The sequence below is a fragment of the Symphalangus syndactylus genome, chromosome 12 (assembly GCF_028878055.3).
Source record: "Symphalangus syndactylus isolate Jambi chromosome 12, NHGRI_mSymSyn1-v2.1_pri, whole genome shotgun sequence".
NCBI lineage: Eukaryota > Metazoa > Chordata > Mammalia > Primates > Hylobatidae > Symphalangus > Symphalangus syndactylus.
In genome coordinates, this window is record NC_072441.2 from 139,756,520 (window position 1) to 139,775,451 (window position 18,932).

Sequence of the window (18,932 nt, forward strand, 5' to 3'; positions counted from 1 at the left end):
GGCCAAGGAGTGTGAAAAAACCCTAGGAATCATATGCCAAATTTATTCTACATGATGCACCAAAGTATTCCAGCACATTGATTAGGAAAGGTATCATTTTCTACCAACAAGCACAGTTACAGCAATTTTTTTTTTTTTTTTTTTTGAGATGAAGTCTTGTTCTGTTGCCCAGGCTGGAGTACAGTGGCACAATCTTGGCTCACTGCAACCTCCGCCTCCAGGGTTCAAGAGATTCTCCTGTCTCAGCCTCCCAAGTAGCCAGGATTACAGGCATGTGCCACTAGGCCTGGCTAAATTTTGTATTTTTAGTAGAGATGGGGTTTCACCTTCTTGGTCAGGCTGGGCTTGAACTCCTGAGCTCAGGTGATCCACCCGCCTTGGCCTCCCACAGTGCTGGGATTACAGGCATGAGCCGCTGCGCCTGGCCTACAGCAATGTTTTTAGGCTGCTTGGTATATTGTTTCTAGACACATCATGAACTAATTGCATGGCCAGTGGCATTCCAAGAGGAGAGTTATTTCTTTTAGTGTGACAGATTTTAAGTATAAGAATAACAGGAAAAATCTGACTCCAGTGTTTTGGAGCCTTTCTGCAATATATGTCCTTTACTTTGGGAGACCTAGTTCCAATCTCATGCCTCATTATAAATTCCTCAGGCAGTGGAATGATCCACTTAGACAAACGAAGATGTTGTTGACTCTCCTAGAGGGGAACTACCCACTTTTTAGTCTTTGCATCCTGTGATTACATTTCTTTGCAGGTTCCCTTCTGAACTCTGATGGCTTGTAAGTGTGAGGCTCTGTAGGAATCCAGAGCAAGAAGCATTTTCCATTTACCCCCATATGAAGCCATTTTATCAGTATGTCTGCATGTGTATTATGTACCTCTCCTTAGTAATCAGCATTTCCATCACTCAGGTCCACTGGCCTGGAAAAGGGACTAGACTGGTTTTGTGTATAATTGGGTTTCAAACTTGGTGCTATAGGAATTATAGGTCTCGATTTACATTTTACATAGGTTGTACATGTTAAGTACTGCCAACATTTTGCTATTATATGACATTGGCAAAAGAACCTGAATTTTATTTTTTTCCCCTCTTATTTAAATCTGGCTTACTCGTTTCTTCTGTGATGTGCAAAGGGATAGTTTCAACCTAGGTTCCAGCTTTGTTCTGTTATGTACTAGCTGTGTGGCCTTGGGCAAGCTGCTCTGTTTCCTTTTTCATAAAATTGAAATAAAAATATCCCATTGCATTTTGTGAAGATTAAATGAGATTTATTCATATGTAATATGTATAAAACATTTAGCATAGTGTCTGGTGCATCATGATTGTTCGCTGGGTGTTCATTTGCTTTCTTTTCCTCATAGGCCCCCATGGTTCTTGAAGGAGGTAAAGAGGTAATGTCCAGTTTAACAAGAGCTTAAAATGTTCTTTGTTAGGCACTCTTTGTTAGGCACTCTTTGGGAGGTGTTTTCTCCTTGAGACAAGCTTACATATAAATTGTGATTAGGTTCCAGGATAGCCCATAGAAATCTTGGTAACCCCTAATTAGCTGAACTGTTGTATTAATACTGCCACGGAACATAAACCACCATTTGTAACTGTTTTTATTCATTTAATTTTTTTGAGACAGGGTCTCACCTTGTCACCCAAGCTGAGTGTAGTGGAGTGATTATAGCTCACTGCAGCCTTGACCTCACCAGTTCAAGCGATCCCCCCACCTCAGCCACCACACCTGGCTAATTTCTTATTTTTTTGGAGAGTCGAGGTCTTGCTATGTTGCCCTTGCTGGTCTCGAACTTCTAGGCTCAAGCGATCCTCCCACCTCAGCCTCCCAAAGTGCTAGGTGAGCACTTACAGGCATGAGCCACCTCACTGGCCTATACAACAGTGTTTTAAAATGAGAACCTGTTTGTAGTCCCCTGCAGGCGTTCTGTGGATACCAGCTCTTGCCACTCCTCTCTCTTATACTTGGCTTCCTTTGACTTAGTATCAGGCCACTGAAAATTATTTCCATGGTGGGCATTTGGGGCACCAGGCAGAGCTAAGGGCTCTCAAAGAATGAGGACTTCTATTATGCCGGCAGTGGTGGTGGAGAGAGGAAGATGGCTGGCTGTTGAATACCTGCTATGTACCAATCACTATGTTATGGGCTTTAGTATAGTTTTGTATTTAATTTTCATAGCAATCCTATAACATAGATACTATTAGCCCCCATTTTACAGATGACAAACTGACGCTTAGAAACACACAACTAGCAACTGGTAGAACCGAGATTTGAACTGAGGACTTTCTGGATGCCAAAGCCTATGCTTTCTACCATCACACACCACTTTTGCAAAGATACAAGAATCAGGTATTGAGACCTGTTGGCTGTGAAAAGGGCTAAGAAATGAAGGGACAGCAGCACTTGTTCTGTAAGGGTAAAGGTTTGAGGTGTGGGGAACAGCTGGATGAAGTCAGCTCATGGTGGGGAATGGGAGGCCTGTCGAAATGAGGTCTTCAGGGTTCTTATATTTCTGAGCTTTTTGGTTGTCCATTATGGAGAAGAAATGATACCAGTGCCGGTGTGGGGAACGGAGTCGGACCCGGAGAGGGAAGGGAAGTCCCTAGTGATGGGGAGGAAAAGGCAGTTTCTACAGCTGTAACAGCCAGGCCGGTCATTTATTTATGAGAATGTTCATGTGCTAGGTGCCCAGAAGCAGGAACTCTCTTGTGGAATAGGGGGCTGTAAATGTGTGTAAAATCTGCTTCTCACTTTCACTTTCTTTTCCTCTAGGAAAAACCCAGACTTTTTTCTTTTTTCTTTTTCTTTCCACAGGTGTTGACTTTTTTCTTTCTCTAATTTTTTTAAATTTTTGCCTTCTGGGGTCACAGTGTTTAATTTTCTCACTTTTGCTTATCCCATTCACCTTTCTTCTCTGATTCTGTTACCTGAACAAGGCAGTCATCTTTGTTAAATATTTCTGTATTCTAGAACTGCTCAGAATGCTTTGTAAATCAGCATCAGTTCTCTGAAAGCTCCTACTTTGTGCCCGTTACTAGCATGAGATGCTATCCTCAGTGCACCTAACCTGTGCTCCCTCCATGTTCCCTAACAGGGTAATCGACAGCTGTTTGAGGCCACTCAGGAAGATTAAAGTTATGCTTAGAGCCTGAAGCGCTTTTGGAGGAACACTTTTTTTTTTTTTTTAGTGACATTAAGTTCATATTATAGATACTCTCGTTCCTTTTTTTTTTTTTTTTTTTAAATGGGGTCTCACTCCATCACTCAGCTGCTCATGTCTTTAAATTCAGGTTGGGGATCACCACCTTCAAGAAGCCTAAGGTCACTGAAGTCTAATTTAGATGTTTCTTTGATATATTCCCATAGTATGCTGAATATCTGTTATCAGTAAAACTTCTCAAACCATATTGTTCTTGTCTGATTCTCCTTTTGACTTTGAGCTCTTTGATAGTAGGGACAACTTTTTTTTTGTATTCCTAGCACCCAGGACAGTATAATTTCTGGAACATAATTTTTAGGATGTATGAATGATAAACCTTAGTTGTATTGAAATGTTCCAAATGTTGCAATACCTCCTGTATGTAACCATGAAAACCTACACGTTTTTGCAACTTCCTGCTCTGATCCAGTTTGAGGAGGTTTAGTTTTCCCTTTTTGTGAAATTTTGTGCTATTTTAAAATGATTCTGAAAGACACAGAATAGTGACTTCTCCCTCCAAATGAGGCAAGAGATTACTCCTTTATTCAGCATTTTATGGGGGGAGCATGCATTTGCTTTGACAGTCAACTGTCTCCCCCACTTTTAAATACAAATATTTTCAGGCCAGGTGTGGTGGCTCATACCTGTAATTCCAACATGTTGGGAGGCTGAGGTGAGAAATTTATTTGAGGCCAGGAGTTCCCAACCAGCCTGGCCTAACATAGTGAGAACTCATCTCTACAAAAAATACAAAAATTAGCCAGGCATGGTGCTACATACCTATAGTCCCAGCTACTCAAGAGGCTGAAATAGACTGCTTGAGCCCAGGAGGTTGAGGCTGTAGTGAGCTGAGATCATGCCACTGCATTCAGCCTAGGTGACAGAGAGAAACTCCGTCTATTCAATCAATCAATCAATCAATAAAAATCAAACAAATACTTTCCCCAATCTGTGTCCTTTTCTAACTTGCTATCCATCCCCCTCCCCCCCGCCCGCCGCCTTTCTCTCCTCAGCCAAGTTTCTGGAAAGTGTAGTTGATATTCACTGTCTCACATTCTCACTTCTGTTCCTACCATTCCAGTGAAGCTGGTTGTGCTGAGGCAATTATGACTTTGTGAGTCAGCTAAGTCCAAGAGGTGTTTTATCAATCGTCTCTGTTACATTTGACCTACTTGACCATTCTCCTTGAAACTATTCCTTTGTCACATGCCACTTGTAGTCTTGTCACTACCTTTTCAGTCCCACTGGTTTTGTTCATTTGTTCATTCATTCAAAAAATATAAATCAAGCGCCACTTCTCCACAAGGCTAGTCCCGGAAGTTGGGTCAGTGAACAGGATAAACGTGGTCCCTGCTCTCATGCAGCTTACAGTCCAGCCGGGAAGTAGCTATTCACTCATTTAATTGGACAAATATTTATTTAGTGCCTGTTGTTTTTCAGATACTGTTGTGCCTAGCCATGAAACATAAAGATGTAAATGGTTTAATCATGTAATTATTGCATCTTAATTTTATCATGTGCTTTACAGGAAGCCCTGAAAACCTATCATTAGGATACCTGTTCTAGTTTGGGATAGAAGTAAGGGTCAATCAGGAAGAGTTCCTAGAGGAAGGGTCATTTAGTGGAGGCTCGAATTGTGCAAATGAAAAAACATGGATGGGAGTAGAGTTTGGCAGGGCAGGGAGACAGGAGGGGGTAGTTAATTATTTATTGCAGTTACTTATAAAGTTAACAACAGCTGTAGCATCTTAAGAGTGAACTTCTGCTCTTATCATTCAGCATTGTTGTAAGCTTTATGATTGAGACATGCAGACTCCTTTATCCCAGCATCCACAGTCCCAGTTCTCCTTAGTGGTGAGTGATCATTTTCAATTCTCTATCTGGCAGCACCAAAGAGGTTTTTAGTCTCGATGGGAAGTCACAATATATGCATGAGACAATAATTAACAGTATAAACTAAGTGTCAAATGAGTGGTATAGTAAGTATTACTGGCATTTAGAGAAGGGCACTGTCATGTAGACATGGAATGATGGTGAAGGAGCTTGTAGTTCCTGAGGCTTGCGTTAAAGGAAGAGAAGGACTCAGAAAAGCGGAGAAGAAAGGAACTAGGCATTTCCAGTAGAGAAGAAGGAGAGAACAAAGTCAGGGAAGTAGGAATTCAGTCTTGCAAATGGGTAAGAGTGTACTGTTGCTTATAGGCCAGACAGAGTCTTCTGTTTGGCTGCTTACCGAGTAATGTGATAGAAGACAGAAGCAGCCCTGGAAAGATCTTTGAATGTTAGGCTAAGGAATTGGGACTTTATCATTTGAGCAGAGAGATGGAATGTGTGGAAAACTGTTTTAGACTTAATCTGGCAACAAATGACTGCAAAACTAGGTCCTGAGACATGAGAAGAATGCCTGGATTAGTGGTTCAGTAAGGAATTCAGTTTAACAAATATTTATGGAGCTTCTCCTGTGTAGCAGTGGAAAGAGAACACAATGAACAGGTGAGAGCACTTGACTAAGGACCCTAAAGACTTGTGCAAGATCAGATGGGGGTTGGACGGATGCGGGAGGGGTGGGAGGGGAGACAGGAGGAGTAGGGGCCCTCCCTACTACCCTACCCCCACAGGTTTCAGAGGTTAGCATACTGTGGCCCACAGGCCAAATCCATCCAGTTACTTGTTTTTGCACAGCCCTTGAGCCTAAGAATGATTTTTACATTTTTAGATGATTTTTTTAAATCATAAAAGTATATCATGATATATGAAATTCAAATTTTAGTGTCCATAAATAACGTTTTTGAAACAGAGCCTTGCTGGTTCATTTACGTATTGTCTGTTGCTACTTTAACATGCAGAGGTGACTAGTGACACAGACCATAAGGCCCACAAAGCCTAAACTATTTTTTGTTTAGCCCTTTACAGAAAACTTTGTCCATCCTTGAGTCACACTCATCCTTATCTCAAATCTCTTCTCTGAAACTGAATGTCCCTCTCCTACCTGAGGCTTTCCCCTCCTCCTGGGCTTTTGAATCTTTCTCTTCTTTATTTTTCTCCTTAAATCCTCAACTTCTCCTTCTTCCAGGACTTTTCTGCCTCCAAATATGTTCAAGAACTGAATTACTTTAAAAAAAAAAAACCAGGCCAGGCGTGGTGGCTTAAGCCTGTAGTCCCATTGCTTTGGGATGCCGAGGCAGGAGGACTGCTTGGGGCCGGGAGTTGCAGACTAACCTGGGCAACATAGCAAAACATTTAAAAATCAGCTGGGTGTGGTGGCATGTGCCTGTAGTCCCAGCTACTATGGAGGATGAGGAGGGAGGGTCACTTGAGCCCAAGAGTTTGAAGTTACAGTGAGCTGTGAATACACCACTGCACTCTAGCCTGGGCAACAAAGACCCTGTCTCTTAAAAACAAAAACAAAAAAACTTTATCAACTCAGGAGTTCACTTCTGCTGCCATACTTCATTTCTAGCCTCTACCTCCACTTCACCTTTCATTTAGTCACCTGCATCCGGACCCTGACCCCAGTAGTCTGCTGAAACTAGTCTTGCTAAGTCATTAGTGAATTCCTAGCTGCTGGATCCAGTCACTTCCTCAGTCTTTATCTTCCTTGTTTTCTCTGACATTTAACATGTTGATCGTGTTTCCTTGAGACCCTTTTTCCTTTAGCTCCGGTGACATCATTGTTCTTGGTTTCTCTGTCTCAAAAAAAAAAAAAAAAAATTATGTTGAACAGAAGTGCCAGAATTCAGTCTTCTGCTGCCAAGTCTAGTGCTTCTTCTACCACATCAGTATAGATACGAGGAATCTTTGGGAGATGAGAGACAAAATTTGGAATCCCTACACCTACACTTAGAGGTTAAGGGAAAGAAGTATCTCAGAGAAGGAGTAAAAGAGTGCCCCAAGGCATTACTGTGTTGTGAAGGACAAGTTTTCAGACATTGAGGGCATCATCAATGAGATATGTTTGCGAATAGTCAAGGAAAATAGGGAAGGACGAAAGAGTTTAACTACCGGGAAGTTAAGAGAATAATTTCATACAGTGAAGCCATCTTCTTGCCAACTGGTTAAGAAATACATGGGCATTGATGGAAGTGGTGTCAACTGCCATTTTTTAAATTTTTAAAAATTCTTTTTCTTTTTTTCTTTCTTTTCTAAATCATCCAGCCCAAAATGTTATTATTATTATTATTATTTCTGTCGTCTAGGCTGGAGTCCAGTGGTGTGATCACAGCTCACTGCAGCCTCAGCCTTCCAGGCTCAACTGATCTTCCCACCTCAGCCTCCTAAGTGCTGGGACTATAGGCATGTGCCACCACGCCTGGCTAACTTTTGTGTTTTTTGTAGAGATGAGGTTTTGCCATGTTGCCCAGGCTGGTATTTTCTTTATTAATATTTTTATTTCTATTACTGTTTATCTAGTTTTTCTTCCCCCTTTTTTTTTCTTTTTTGAGGCCAGGTCTGGTTCTGTCTACCAAGCTGGAATGCAGTAGCAATCATAGCTCACTGTAACCTTGAACTTCTGGGCTCAAGCAATCTTACCTCAGCTTCCCAAATAGCTGGAACTATAGGCACGTGTCACCATGCTCGGCTGATTTTGTGGTTTTGTTTGTTGTTGGTAGAGACAGGGTCTTGCTGTGTTGCCCGGGTTGTCTCAAACTCCTGGCCTCATGTGATCCTCCTGCCTTGGCCTCCCAAAGTGATGGGATTATAAGCATGAGTCACCACACCCTGCCTCCTTCTTCTTCTTTTTTTTTTTTTTTAAACAGGCTCGATTCACTTTATTTTTCTTGTGTAAAATTCCTGTGTTATAGCCACAGTTGGAGCCTGAGTCCTCTGCACAGAGACCGTGGTGTGGGTCTTGATGAGGTGGTCAGTGAATTCCTGACAGGGAGACTTGGTGAATACAGTCTTTTTGCAGAGATCAGGAGTCAGGTAGCTATAGGTCTTAGAGATGGCCTAAAGGGTGGCTTTGGTGAAGTTGTCCAGCGTAGCAGTGCAGCCCCTGGCAGAGGTGTAGCAGTTGTCAATACCAGCCATCAGCAGCCGTTTCCTGGGCACGGGCCAAGATGATGCCATTGCCTTGGGTGGTGTGCAGGAGGGATAAGGCGCACTAGCACAGAGCCACAGCAGCCTGTCACCTTGCAGGGGATGGCGTGGGGCTTGCTGATCTTGTTCCCCTAGTGGCCTCTCCAAACAGGAACAGTGGAGAGCTTGACCAGGATCATGGCCCCTTGGATGGCATTGGCAACCAACCTCCTTGGAGCACTGAACATCCAGACCGATGTGGCCACTGTAGTCCCCGATGGCCTTGAACCTGGTGTGCTGGCCAGCGCGGGTCTGCTTTTGCAGAGGTGTAGTCTTCAAAACCTCATCCTTGAGAGGTGACCCCAGCAAAAAGTCAATGATCTCAGACTCCTTAATGGGCAGGGAGAAGAGCTAGACCTTCTCCAGGGACTTGATCTTCATATCCTGGACCAGGCAGCCCAGCTTGGTGATGGGCATCCACTCCTCGTTTTCAGCCTTGCCTCTGAGAGCTCCATGGCCTCAGCCCTGGCTCCAGGCCAACCACAGCCATGACCCTGGCCCCAATATCCCTGCCAAACAAAGTCTCTGAGGAAGCTGCTGGCCCTCCCATTCCAGGCCCTCCACTGCACTAGAGTCATCTGCCATTTGATATTTGTCGGAGAAGCAGCTTTTTTTTTTTTCTTAGCCTTCTACCATGAGGTGAAGAATTGACTCATCTTTCAAGAAGTTTGTTAGTGAAAGGAAACAAGAGGCTGGCAGTTTGAGAATTATCACATCACCACATCTTCCAAGAAATTTGCAATATGTTGTCATTTTGTAGGCTTGAAAATATGCAGTGGAAACAATCTAGGGAAATATGTTTGATGATTAAGTATGTAAATTTCCAGATGTTTTAAACTCAATTTAATATTGGTCAATTCTAATCAAGTTGTAGTTCTGGAGGTCAGGGTGTTTAGTCAAGCCTTAAAACAAAGTTAAGATCTCATTTGAATACAGGTGGCCGTAACAGTATAGTGTACTTTTAGTGGATACATGTATATAGAGTCTGAAAACATTCTTATATTCATTTAGAATATTCATCTACATATAGACTTATTTCTTCCCCATAAATCATTATGTGTTGTCCAGGTATGATTTGATCAACAATAAGGTTTTTTCACTTTGCTGCTAGAGGCTGTTTTCTGTGTTTTAGATGAAAACCCAGTTGTATTGTCCACAACATCTCTTGGGAGCTGAGCTCTGGGTGGGGGAGTTAAGCCCTGGGCAGCTCTTTTGTCCTGTTGATGAGGTGTCTTCTGTCTGCCAGGTGAAGCGGTACCAATGTACCTTTGAGGGCTGTCCCCGCACCTACAGCACAGCAGGCAACCTGCGAACCCACCAGAAGACTCACCGAGGAGAGTACACCTTTGTCTGTAATCAGGAGGGCTGTGGCAAAGCCTTCCTTACCTCTTACAGCCTCAGGATCCACGTGCGAGTGCACACGAAGGAGAAGCCATTTGAGTGTGATGTGCAGGGCTGCGAGAAGGCATTCAACACACTATACAGGTCAGTCTCGTCTCCAGTGCTCTGCCAGCCTCTGACCTCGACCTTGTGACTGCAGAGCTCTTTCTCCTTGCAGAGGAGAGTTATTCACTTTCAGGGCTTTAAAAGAGCACAGCTTTGTTCAACTATGTAAAATTCATTTCTGCCAGATCTCAGAAAATGAAAGAAAAAATTTTAAAAATGCATTAGAGAAACTTATTACTTACAGACGGACATATCTTGGGCTGGTTAGAAGCGACAGTGCATTTGTGTTTAGATTTGCATCTCATGGAGCAGCATTCTGGCCTGGGCATTTCAGTGCTTGGCATAGAGTACTATCTCCCCTTGGCTCAGGATCTTTGTACTAAGGCTTCTGTCCTACCTCATCTTGAAGGACTTTTCTATCTTGAGAAATGGGGAGTGGCCTATTCAGTAGCCAATTCTCTTTTTCACGTTTGTATCAGGAGACTTAATAGTCTTCAGTATTGAGTATAAAGTAATAGAAATAACAATAGCTAACACTTAAAAAGTACTCACTGTGTGCTAGGCATGATTCTAAGTGCTAGTCCCCACAACAGCTGATAAGTAAATGGAAGCACAGAGGGGTTCTATAACTAGCTCAAGTTTCCCATCCAAGCAGGGTGTGGGGTCAGGATTTGAATCCCAGGAAGTCTGTCTCCAGAGTCACACTCATACCACTATGCTATTCTTTGCATTTCTTTTGGGGCAAAATATGTTGGATACTAATATGTTATGGGTATAGAATTCTTATGCACTTGATCTGAAGCACATTAAGCTGGCATGGGGAGGCTCTGTAGAACTTTATGACAAAGGGAGGCCAGGCGCAGTGGCTCATGCCTGTTATCCCAGCACTTTGGGAGGCCGAGGCAGACCCATCACCTGAGGTCAGGAGTTCGAGACCAGCCTGGCCAACCTGGTGAAACTCTGTCATACTAAAAATACAAAAATTAGCCAGGCATGGTTGTGGGCTCCCATAATCCCAGCTACTTGGGAGGCTGAGGCAGGAGAATCGCTTGAACCCAGGAGGAGGAGGTTGCAGTGAGCCAAGACTGTGCCATTGCACTCCAGCCTGGGCGACAAGAGCGAAACTCTGTCTCAGGGAAAAAAAAAGAAAAAATTTATGACAAAGGGAATTTCTCTGGAATATTTTGCAGGCTGAAAGCACATCAGAGGCTTCACACAGGGAAAACGTTTAACTGTGAATCTGAAGGCTGCAGCAAATACTTCACCACACTCAGTGATCTGAGGAAGCACATTCGAACCCATACAGGGGAAAAGCCATTTCGGTAGGTCTTACTGTTTTCTATTTGTCACTGACCAGGTTTCAGCTGGGGGTCTTGATATACTCTGGAATTTTTCAAAAGAGAAAGAAAACTCCGTTTACTAGCTCTTGATATAGCAGTGTTAGCTCACCGCAGGATAGCTATAACCAACCACTGCAGATTAGAGGGGTGCTGTTGGAGTCCAAGAACATCCTTACTCTGTGGATGATGGCCTTTCTGCCTCATTTTTTCCCATTTATTTCTAAGAAGCATTTGTTGAAACTCACTTATGTGGTGAGTACTTTTATTAGTGCTAGAGAAATACTCAGAAGCAGGCCTTCTTCTTAAGAACCTTTGTCTGGTGACAAAAAACCACAAATTTGTGGATAATATCTGAGGCTGCAAGATGGCCAAAGTGCCTTAAGCCCAGAGGAGGGATACCTACCTAAGAATCAAGGAGGGAGGGAATGAGGAGTCAAGAGAGGAAATGAGGCTGGGCGCGGTGGCTCACGCTTGTAATCCCAGCACTTTGGGAGGCCGAGGTGGGCGGATCACGAGGTCAGGAGATCGAGACCACGGTGAAACCCCGTCTCTACTAAAAATACAAAAAATTAGCCGGGCGTGGTGGCGGGCGCCTGTAGTCCCAGCTACTTGGAGAGGCTGAGGCAGGAGAATGGCGTGAACCCGGGAGGCGGAGCTTGCAGTGAGCCGAGATTGCGCCACTGCACTCTAGCCTGGGCAACAGAGCGAGACTCCGTCTCAAAAAAAAAAAAAAAAAAAAAAGAGAGGAAATGAGAGGTAGGGATGCTTAGCTTAGTGGTGCAGTTGTTACTTGTTCAAGTTATTGCTTTGTAATATCTCATGTGTGTATACACAAACATATAGGAGCATCCATTTTTATTAATATATGTCAACATATGTATATCTAATAGATACATGTACTATAAACTTGAAGGAGGGACTTGGGTTATCTACTTTCTTCTCTGCTCATAGTCTATAGCATGATTCCGGGCATTCAGTAGGTATTCAGAATCAGCTTTGGGATGATTATATGACATTTTTAATGAGATAATCAGTTTGTAAGGATTTCCCCTAAATGTAATATAGATAGATGTATTGCCGAAAACTGCCCATAAACAATGTCTTTGAGGCCGGGCATGGTGGCTCATGCCTGTAATTCCAGCACTTTGGGAGGCTGAGGCAGGTGGATCACGTGGGGTTAGGAGTTTAAGACCAGCCTGGCCAACATGGTGAGACCCCATCTCTACTAAAACTACAAAAATCAGCCAGGCGTGGTGTCATGTGCCTATAGTCCCAGTTACTCTGGAGGCTGAGGCAGGAGAATTGCTGGAACCAGAGAGGCAGAGGTTGTGGTGAGCCAAAATTGTGCCATTGCACTCCAGCCTAGATGACAGAGTGAGACTCTGTCTCAAAAAAAAAAAAAATAAAAAAAAGAATAAACAATGTATTTGAATTTTGGCAGGGGATATCACAGTTATATTCAAGGCATTAGATATGCTACCTGTTCCTTCTTAAACCACTCATTTTGTTAGGGTACTTAGAAATAAAAAGTCGTTAAGAGACAGTCAACTCTTAGATGCCAATCAAGTGGAATTGTGGGCTGGGCTTATGTCTGTAATCCCAGCGCTTTGGGAGACTGAGGTGGGAGGATCACTTGAGCCCAGGAGTTCGAGACCAGCTTGGGCAACATAGTGAGACCCTGACTCTACAAAAAATTTTAAAATTAGTTGGGAGTGGTGGTGCATGCGTGTGGTCCCAGCTATTTAGGAGACTGAGGTGGGAGGATCGCTTGAGCCTGGGAGATCAAGGCTGTAGTGAGCCATGGTCATGCCACTACACTCCAGCCTGGGCAACAGAGAGAGACCATGTCTCAGAAAAAAAAGGAATTGTGTTTTTAAGTTACAGATGCATTCCTGAGTCATGATCCCTTTAAGGGCAAGAGTAGTTAGATTGTAACTGGTTACTCCACAGATGGATGCTGTGAAGCTTAGGTTATTTCCCCCCCCCCCCCCCGCCCCCCGTAGGCTGCTGAGAGGACTCTGATTTCTATCCAGTCACATGCATTTATTTTTGTGATGATTAAAACTGCATTTTTCTTGAATATTCAATGAGACTTTAGACATGATGATGATTGTATGTAATTAAAAATGAAAATGCTTTAGAGAAGCTTTCTATTTAAAGAAATAAAATATTTTGGTTTATAAGAAAATGCATTCATTCATATAAGTAATTAAGGAATGTCTCCTATGTGCAGGAACTACAGAAAGAGCTACGTGGATCCTGTACTCAAGTAGTTTACACTCTAGGAGAGCAGATACCAGATGTATCCACAGAGAAAATAAGATTGGAAATGAGAGGTGCCATAAAAGAAATGTAAAGAAAAGCCTTAGGAGTTCTGAGGAGGGAAAGATTCCTTTTAGCTTTGGTTATCAAGACAGTAAAAGAGAATGAAGTAGATCTCGACACACAAGATTATAGATAAGTTACTTGAGCCTATCTTCTGATTGATTTTGTTCTTATGTTATATTTCAAGCCATGTGCATATTTGAGAGCCACTTTGCTCACTCTTGATATTCCTAATGTTCCACTGGCAGATTTTTCATATGGACTGTCACTGTCAATAGAGGTCTGTTAAGTAATTCATCAAAAGACTTTTGTTGTCAGGGCTCTCAACATGGGCCTTACCTGTAGGACAAGAAATACTTATCCTGGGCTCTCAGTTCCCTCTGATCCCAGATATGCCACCTTACTTTTTCAAGAACCTCACATCATTCCCTAAAACCAGTGTCATTGATCTGATCTTAGTGTTCTGAATATTTGTTTTAGTTTCTATTTATAAGAGATGTTCAGAGGCCAGGCGCAGTGGCTCACGCCTGTAATCCCAGCACTTTGGGAGGCCAAGGCAGGCGGATCACGAGGTCAGGAGATCGAGACCATCCTGGCTAACATAATGAAACCTTGTCTCTACTAAAAATATAAAAAATTAGCCAGGCGTGGTGGTGGGCGCTTGTAGTCCCAGCTACTCGGGAGGCTGAGGCAGGAGAATGGCATGAACCCGGGAGGCAGAGCTTGCAGTGAGCTGAGATTGTGCCACTGCACTCCAGCCTTGGGGACAGAGCGAGACTCAGTCTCAAAAAAAAAAAGATGTTCACGATAAAGGTCTTTTAGCTAATGACTCCTGTTTCTCTTTCCTTAACAAATTTAGGTGCGATCACGATGGCTGTGGAAAAGCATTTGCAGCAAGCCACCACCTTAAAACTCACGTTCGTACACATACTGGTGAGTTTAGGCCATTTTTAATTTTTTATTTTAACCTTCATCAAGCCTGTAACTATCAATTTTCCATTGAGACCTGTAGAGCTAGGTGGATATACAGAGATATAGATCCTGTATGTATTCGTGAGCCTAATTAGCTCAGCCTTACCTAGAATGTTTGGGTTTCTTTCGGAGGCGGACCTCAGGTATTCAACCTTAAGAAATGAAACCAGTACAGAGACACTCTAAAAAAAACAACCTGTGAAAAACAAATCTTCTCTTTAAACTTCCCAGCAGCAGGCATTCCCAGTGCTTTGCTTAGCACTGAGTTTGAGGACTGAGATGATTAATGTGTAATTTATTGAACTTTTAACAACTGTTACCCAAACTCTCTTAAAAATACTTACTTACCTCTATTAGGGAAAGGTAGATTTCTTAATCCAGTGAAATGACTTTATGGTAAATTAACACTACTTTGTTATTCTTGCAGGTGAAAGACCCTTCTTCTGCCCCAGTAATGGCTGTGAGAAAACATTCAGCACTCAATACAGTCTCAAAAGTCACATGAAAGGTCATGATAACAAAGGACCCTCATACAATGCACTTCCACAACACAATGGATCAGAGGTGTGTAGTGTTTCTGTCTCTTGATCTGGGTACCACAGAACATCAACAGTTGTTTGTGTATCATCATCAAAGGTTAAAATGTCTTCTCTGTATATCTGTTAGTGAGAGGGAAGAAGTCAGGGTCAAGATCAGTGTCTTGACTTGTGTATTTAACCACCTACTCGACGTCTTCACCCAGATATCATCTACTCTTGTCAAACTTAACATGTCCAAACCTGTTATTCCTGCAGTCTTCCTCATCTTGGTAAATGGCGGCTCTGGTTTTCTAGTGGCAAAGGCCAAAAATCTTACAGTCATTCTTGACTCTTTTTTCCCTCACACTCCACATCTGCCAGCAAAGTCTGCCAGCTCACCCTTAATAATTTATCTAGAATCTGATCACTTCTTCTGATTACTTTATTCAGTCTACTATTGTCTTTTTGCCTGGATTATTGCAATAACCTGTTAAGTGAGCTTCTTAGGACCTTTTTCCCCTCTTCTGTCCACTCCACAACAGACTGTCCTACATATGTCAACCAGAGCGATCTTTCTGAACCATAAAGCAGATAATGTCTGTCCTCTGCTCATAACCCACAGTAGCTTTTTAAATTTTTATTTTATAGATTTTTAAAAATTATTTTAATAGAGATGAGGTCCAAGCAGTCTTTCCCTTCCCCCACCCCCACCACCCCCACCCCCTGTCTCAGCCTCCCAAAGTGCTGGGATTGCAGGCATGAGCCACTCCACCTGGCCTCCAGTAGCTTCCTGTATCACTTGAAGTAAAAGTCAAGTCTTTACAGTAGGCTATAGGGCTCTACACATTCTGGCCTGGTTGCTTCTCTGATCTCATCTACCTCGCTTTTATTTTTATTTTATTTTATTTTATTTTATTTTATTTTATTTTATTTTATTTGAAACAGCGTCTTGCTCTGTCCTGTAGGCTGGAGTGTAGTGGTGCAATCTCTGCTCACAGTGACCTCCACCTCCCTGGCTCGGGGATCCTCCCAACTAGCTGGGACCACAGGCGTGCACCACCACACCCAGGTTTTTTTTTGTATTTTTAGTAGAGATGTGGTCTTCACCATGTTGCCTGGGCGGGTCTTGCACTCCTAAGCTTAAGTGATCTATCTGCCTTCGCCTCCCAAAGTACTGGGATTACAGGTGTGAGCCACTGTGCCCTGCCTACTTTTCTTCCTCTCACTTAAGCCATATGGTCCTCTTTGTGGTTTCTTGAACCAAGGAGTGTCCACTCCTGCCCCTAGGCCTTTATACTTGCTGTACCCTCTGCTTGGAACATCTTCTCTAGATATGTGCATGGTTAATACCCTCTTTCCTTCACTCTCTACTCAAATGCCACTTACCTAAAAGGGCTTCCCTAACCACCCAATAAAAGAGCAACTCCTATCCCAGAGTTCCCTACTGCCCTTACTCTCCATAACACTTATCCTCTTGCACACTGTATATTTATTTGTTTTTTGTCCTCTCTCTCAGCTAGAACGTAAGCTCTATGTGGGGAGGAGTTTAGTTTGTTCATTATTGTATCCCTGGGCCTGGAACAGTGTCTAATACATAGTAGATGCATTACGAATGTTTGTCGAGTGTGTGCATGAATAGGAGCATCTGAGGTAAGCAGGGCTACCACCTAAAGTGTGAATTGTGACTGGCATTCTGGGACTCCAGAGTTCACTTAGGCTGGGCAGTGGAATTTGAATTCTAAATCCCTAGTACCACTCTGAGTAAGGAGCCCTTCAGTGCCCATGTGGGAAATACAGTGGTGGAAGGACCATTGACTTTTCAGTCAGAAACACTGGATTTGTCTTCTGCTAATTAGCTGTGTGTTTTGGGGCACTTAATTCTTACTGTCTGAGCATCAGTTTTCTCATATTTAAAATGGGAATATAAGTTTGTGGCAATTTGTTACAAAAAGAATGCTCCACATTTTTTTGTAACATTTTTTGTTACAAAAAAAAAATGGGGATATAGAGTAATACTTCCAAAGTTTATATGAATGGCAAATAAGGTCATGTGAAGTCACTGTAAATGATGAGACCAGGTATACAGATAGTACTAATTTCACATTATTATAGGTTTGTTACTCTGGAGCCTTAGTCATGAGATAATGTTAAAACTCTTTAGTATTATTATTATTATTATTTTTTTTTTTTTGAGACAGAGTCTCACTCTTGTCGCCCAGGCTGGAGTGCAGTGGCGTGATCTTGGCTCCCTGCAACCTCTGCCGCCCAGGTTCAAGTGATTCTCCTGCCTCAGCCTCCTGAGTAGCTAGGATTACAGGCACACACCACCGCGCCTGGCTAATTTTTTGTATTTTTAGTAGAGATGGGGTTTCACTATGTTGGCCAGGCTGGTCTCGAATTCCTGACCTTGTGATCCACCCGCCTTGGACTCCCAAATTGCTGGGATTACAGATGTGAGCCACCACGCCCAGCCTCTAAAACTCTTTATTAATCATTTTTAAGAAATGTAAGATATTCTTCTAAGAATATCAGGATTTTTAAAAATTAACTAATTCACAGGGTAGGGGAAGGGGTGAGGGATAGCATTAGGAGATATACTTAATGTAAATGATGAGTTAATGGGTGCAGCACACCAACATAGCACATGTATACATATGTAACAAACCTGCACATTGTGCACATGTACCCTAGAACTTAAAGTATAATTTAAAAAAATTAACTAATTCATTTAGCCCTTGCTTTGGTTGGCTTATACTTCTTCAGATAATACATGTAGACATGTGGAACATTAGGGACTTTGTAATCAAGTGTTTTGTTACACGATATGCCACTGTAAATCCTGATTTTTGTTACTCAATTAGAATTTTTTCTCTTTCACAGGATACAAATCACTCACTTTGTCTAAGTGACTTGAGCCTTCTGTCCACAGATTCTGAACTGCGAGAAAATTCCAGTACGGTAAGTGCACCTGTAATACCAGTGCTAGAAAAATAAGGGCAAGAATTAAGCACTCCCTTTGGTGGGAAAATTGAGGCAGGCCAGTCTTTGAAGTTTTCTAGATTTAATTGTGTTTAATTACTGACCATGTAGGATTTTTTTCTTCTTCTGATAAGAGTTCTATTAGAGGCTGTTCTGTCTGATGCCTGATGCCTTTTGACCCAGGTCACTCACTCGGTAACCTCCTGGCCCCAGAAAATTTCTTTTTTTACTCATTTAGCAAATATTTATTGACCAGGCACTGTGCCAGTACTGAGCTTATAGTAGTTAAAAATGTTGGTATAGTTTGTCCTTGAGGAACTTAAAGTCTAGTACTGTAAGACATAACCAGAATTCTAGTTTCTGGACTTTCTCAAACCCTATCTATATGAGCTGGCTTGGTCTTTTCCTTTTTAATTTTAATTTTATTTATTTATTTATTTCTGTGCCATGGGGAGAGAAAAATGTCCCTTCTTTAAGTTGATTAGCTTTTTGAAGAAAACCTCTTACACATAAACAGGCCTCTATCTGCTAAAGGACAAGCCCACTTTATCTTAATCTGATTGCTTTGATTCAGGCTGTTAGGAAATTTGACTGCCATTCCCATGGCTCCATGATGCAACTTACAAACCAATGCATTGAGTCAGAGCTTAGGCAGCCTCCTCCTTGTTGAACATGAGAGTTTTATAGTATTGCTAACACTAATCTTGAGTTTGGGTTTTTTGTTGTCGTTTTTCCTGGTAAATAAATATAGCATAGGCTAGATTTTCTGTGATTATGTGCATAATGAATAAATATGATGGGAAGTATTTGAACAGAGACTGAATGATTCCAGAATGCTGTGAAAAAGTGTTTTTTTCAGTGTGTGGTTAGTGGAGTCAACTACAGCACTTCTGAAGTTATAGGTTCTTGGGCCTCCTCCCAAGCCTGCTGAGTCAGCTTGTCTGATCGTGGCATCTGAACCTGCATTTTTATGTAAGCACGACAAGGCCTAATTCTCCTTCTGGTAGTGGCAGAGTTGCTCTTATGAGACCAACTCTCCTGCAGAAAACAGCTAAAAATTCTAGACAAAATA

The 18,932-nt window shown here is 42.4% G+C and overlaps 1 protein-coding gene and 1 long non-coding RNA gene across 4 annotated transcripts in view; both read left to right on the forward strand.

Annotated features, from left to right (window-relative positions):
- Positions 1-18,932, forward strand: part of MTF1 (metal regulatory transcription factor 1) — a 50,078-nt gene that overhangs the window by 10,022 nt on the left and 21,124 nt on the right. For all 3 annotated transcript variants that reach the window (XM_055255250.2, XM_063627913.1, XM_055255251.2), the window contains exons 3-7: positions 9,527-9,765; positions 10,917-11,048; positions 14,251-14,324; positions 14,791-14,927; positions 17,762-17,839. In XM_055255250.2, the coding sequence (XP_055111225.1) occupies positions 9,527-9,765; positions 10,917-11,048; positions 14,251-14,324; positions 14,791-14,927; positions 17,762-17,839 (660 nt within the window). The remainder of the gene's footprint in view (positions 1-9,526; positions 9,766-10,916; positions 11,049-14,250; positions 14,325-14,790; positions 14,928-17,761; positions 17,840-18,932) is intronic.
- LOC134734594 (uncharacterized) lies at positions 2,219-3,413 on the forward strand. Its single transcript, XR_010117729.1, has 2 exons — positions 2,219-2,357; positions 3,103-3,413. It is a non-coding gene; the product is annotated as an uncharacterized lncRNA (long non-coding RNA).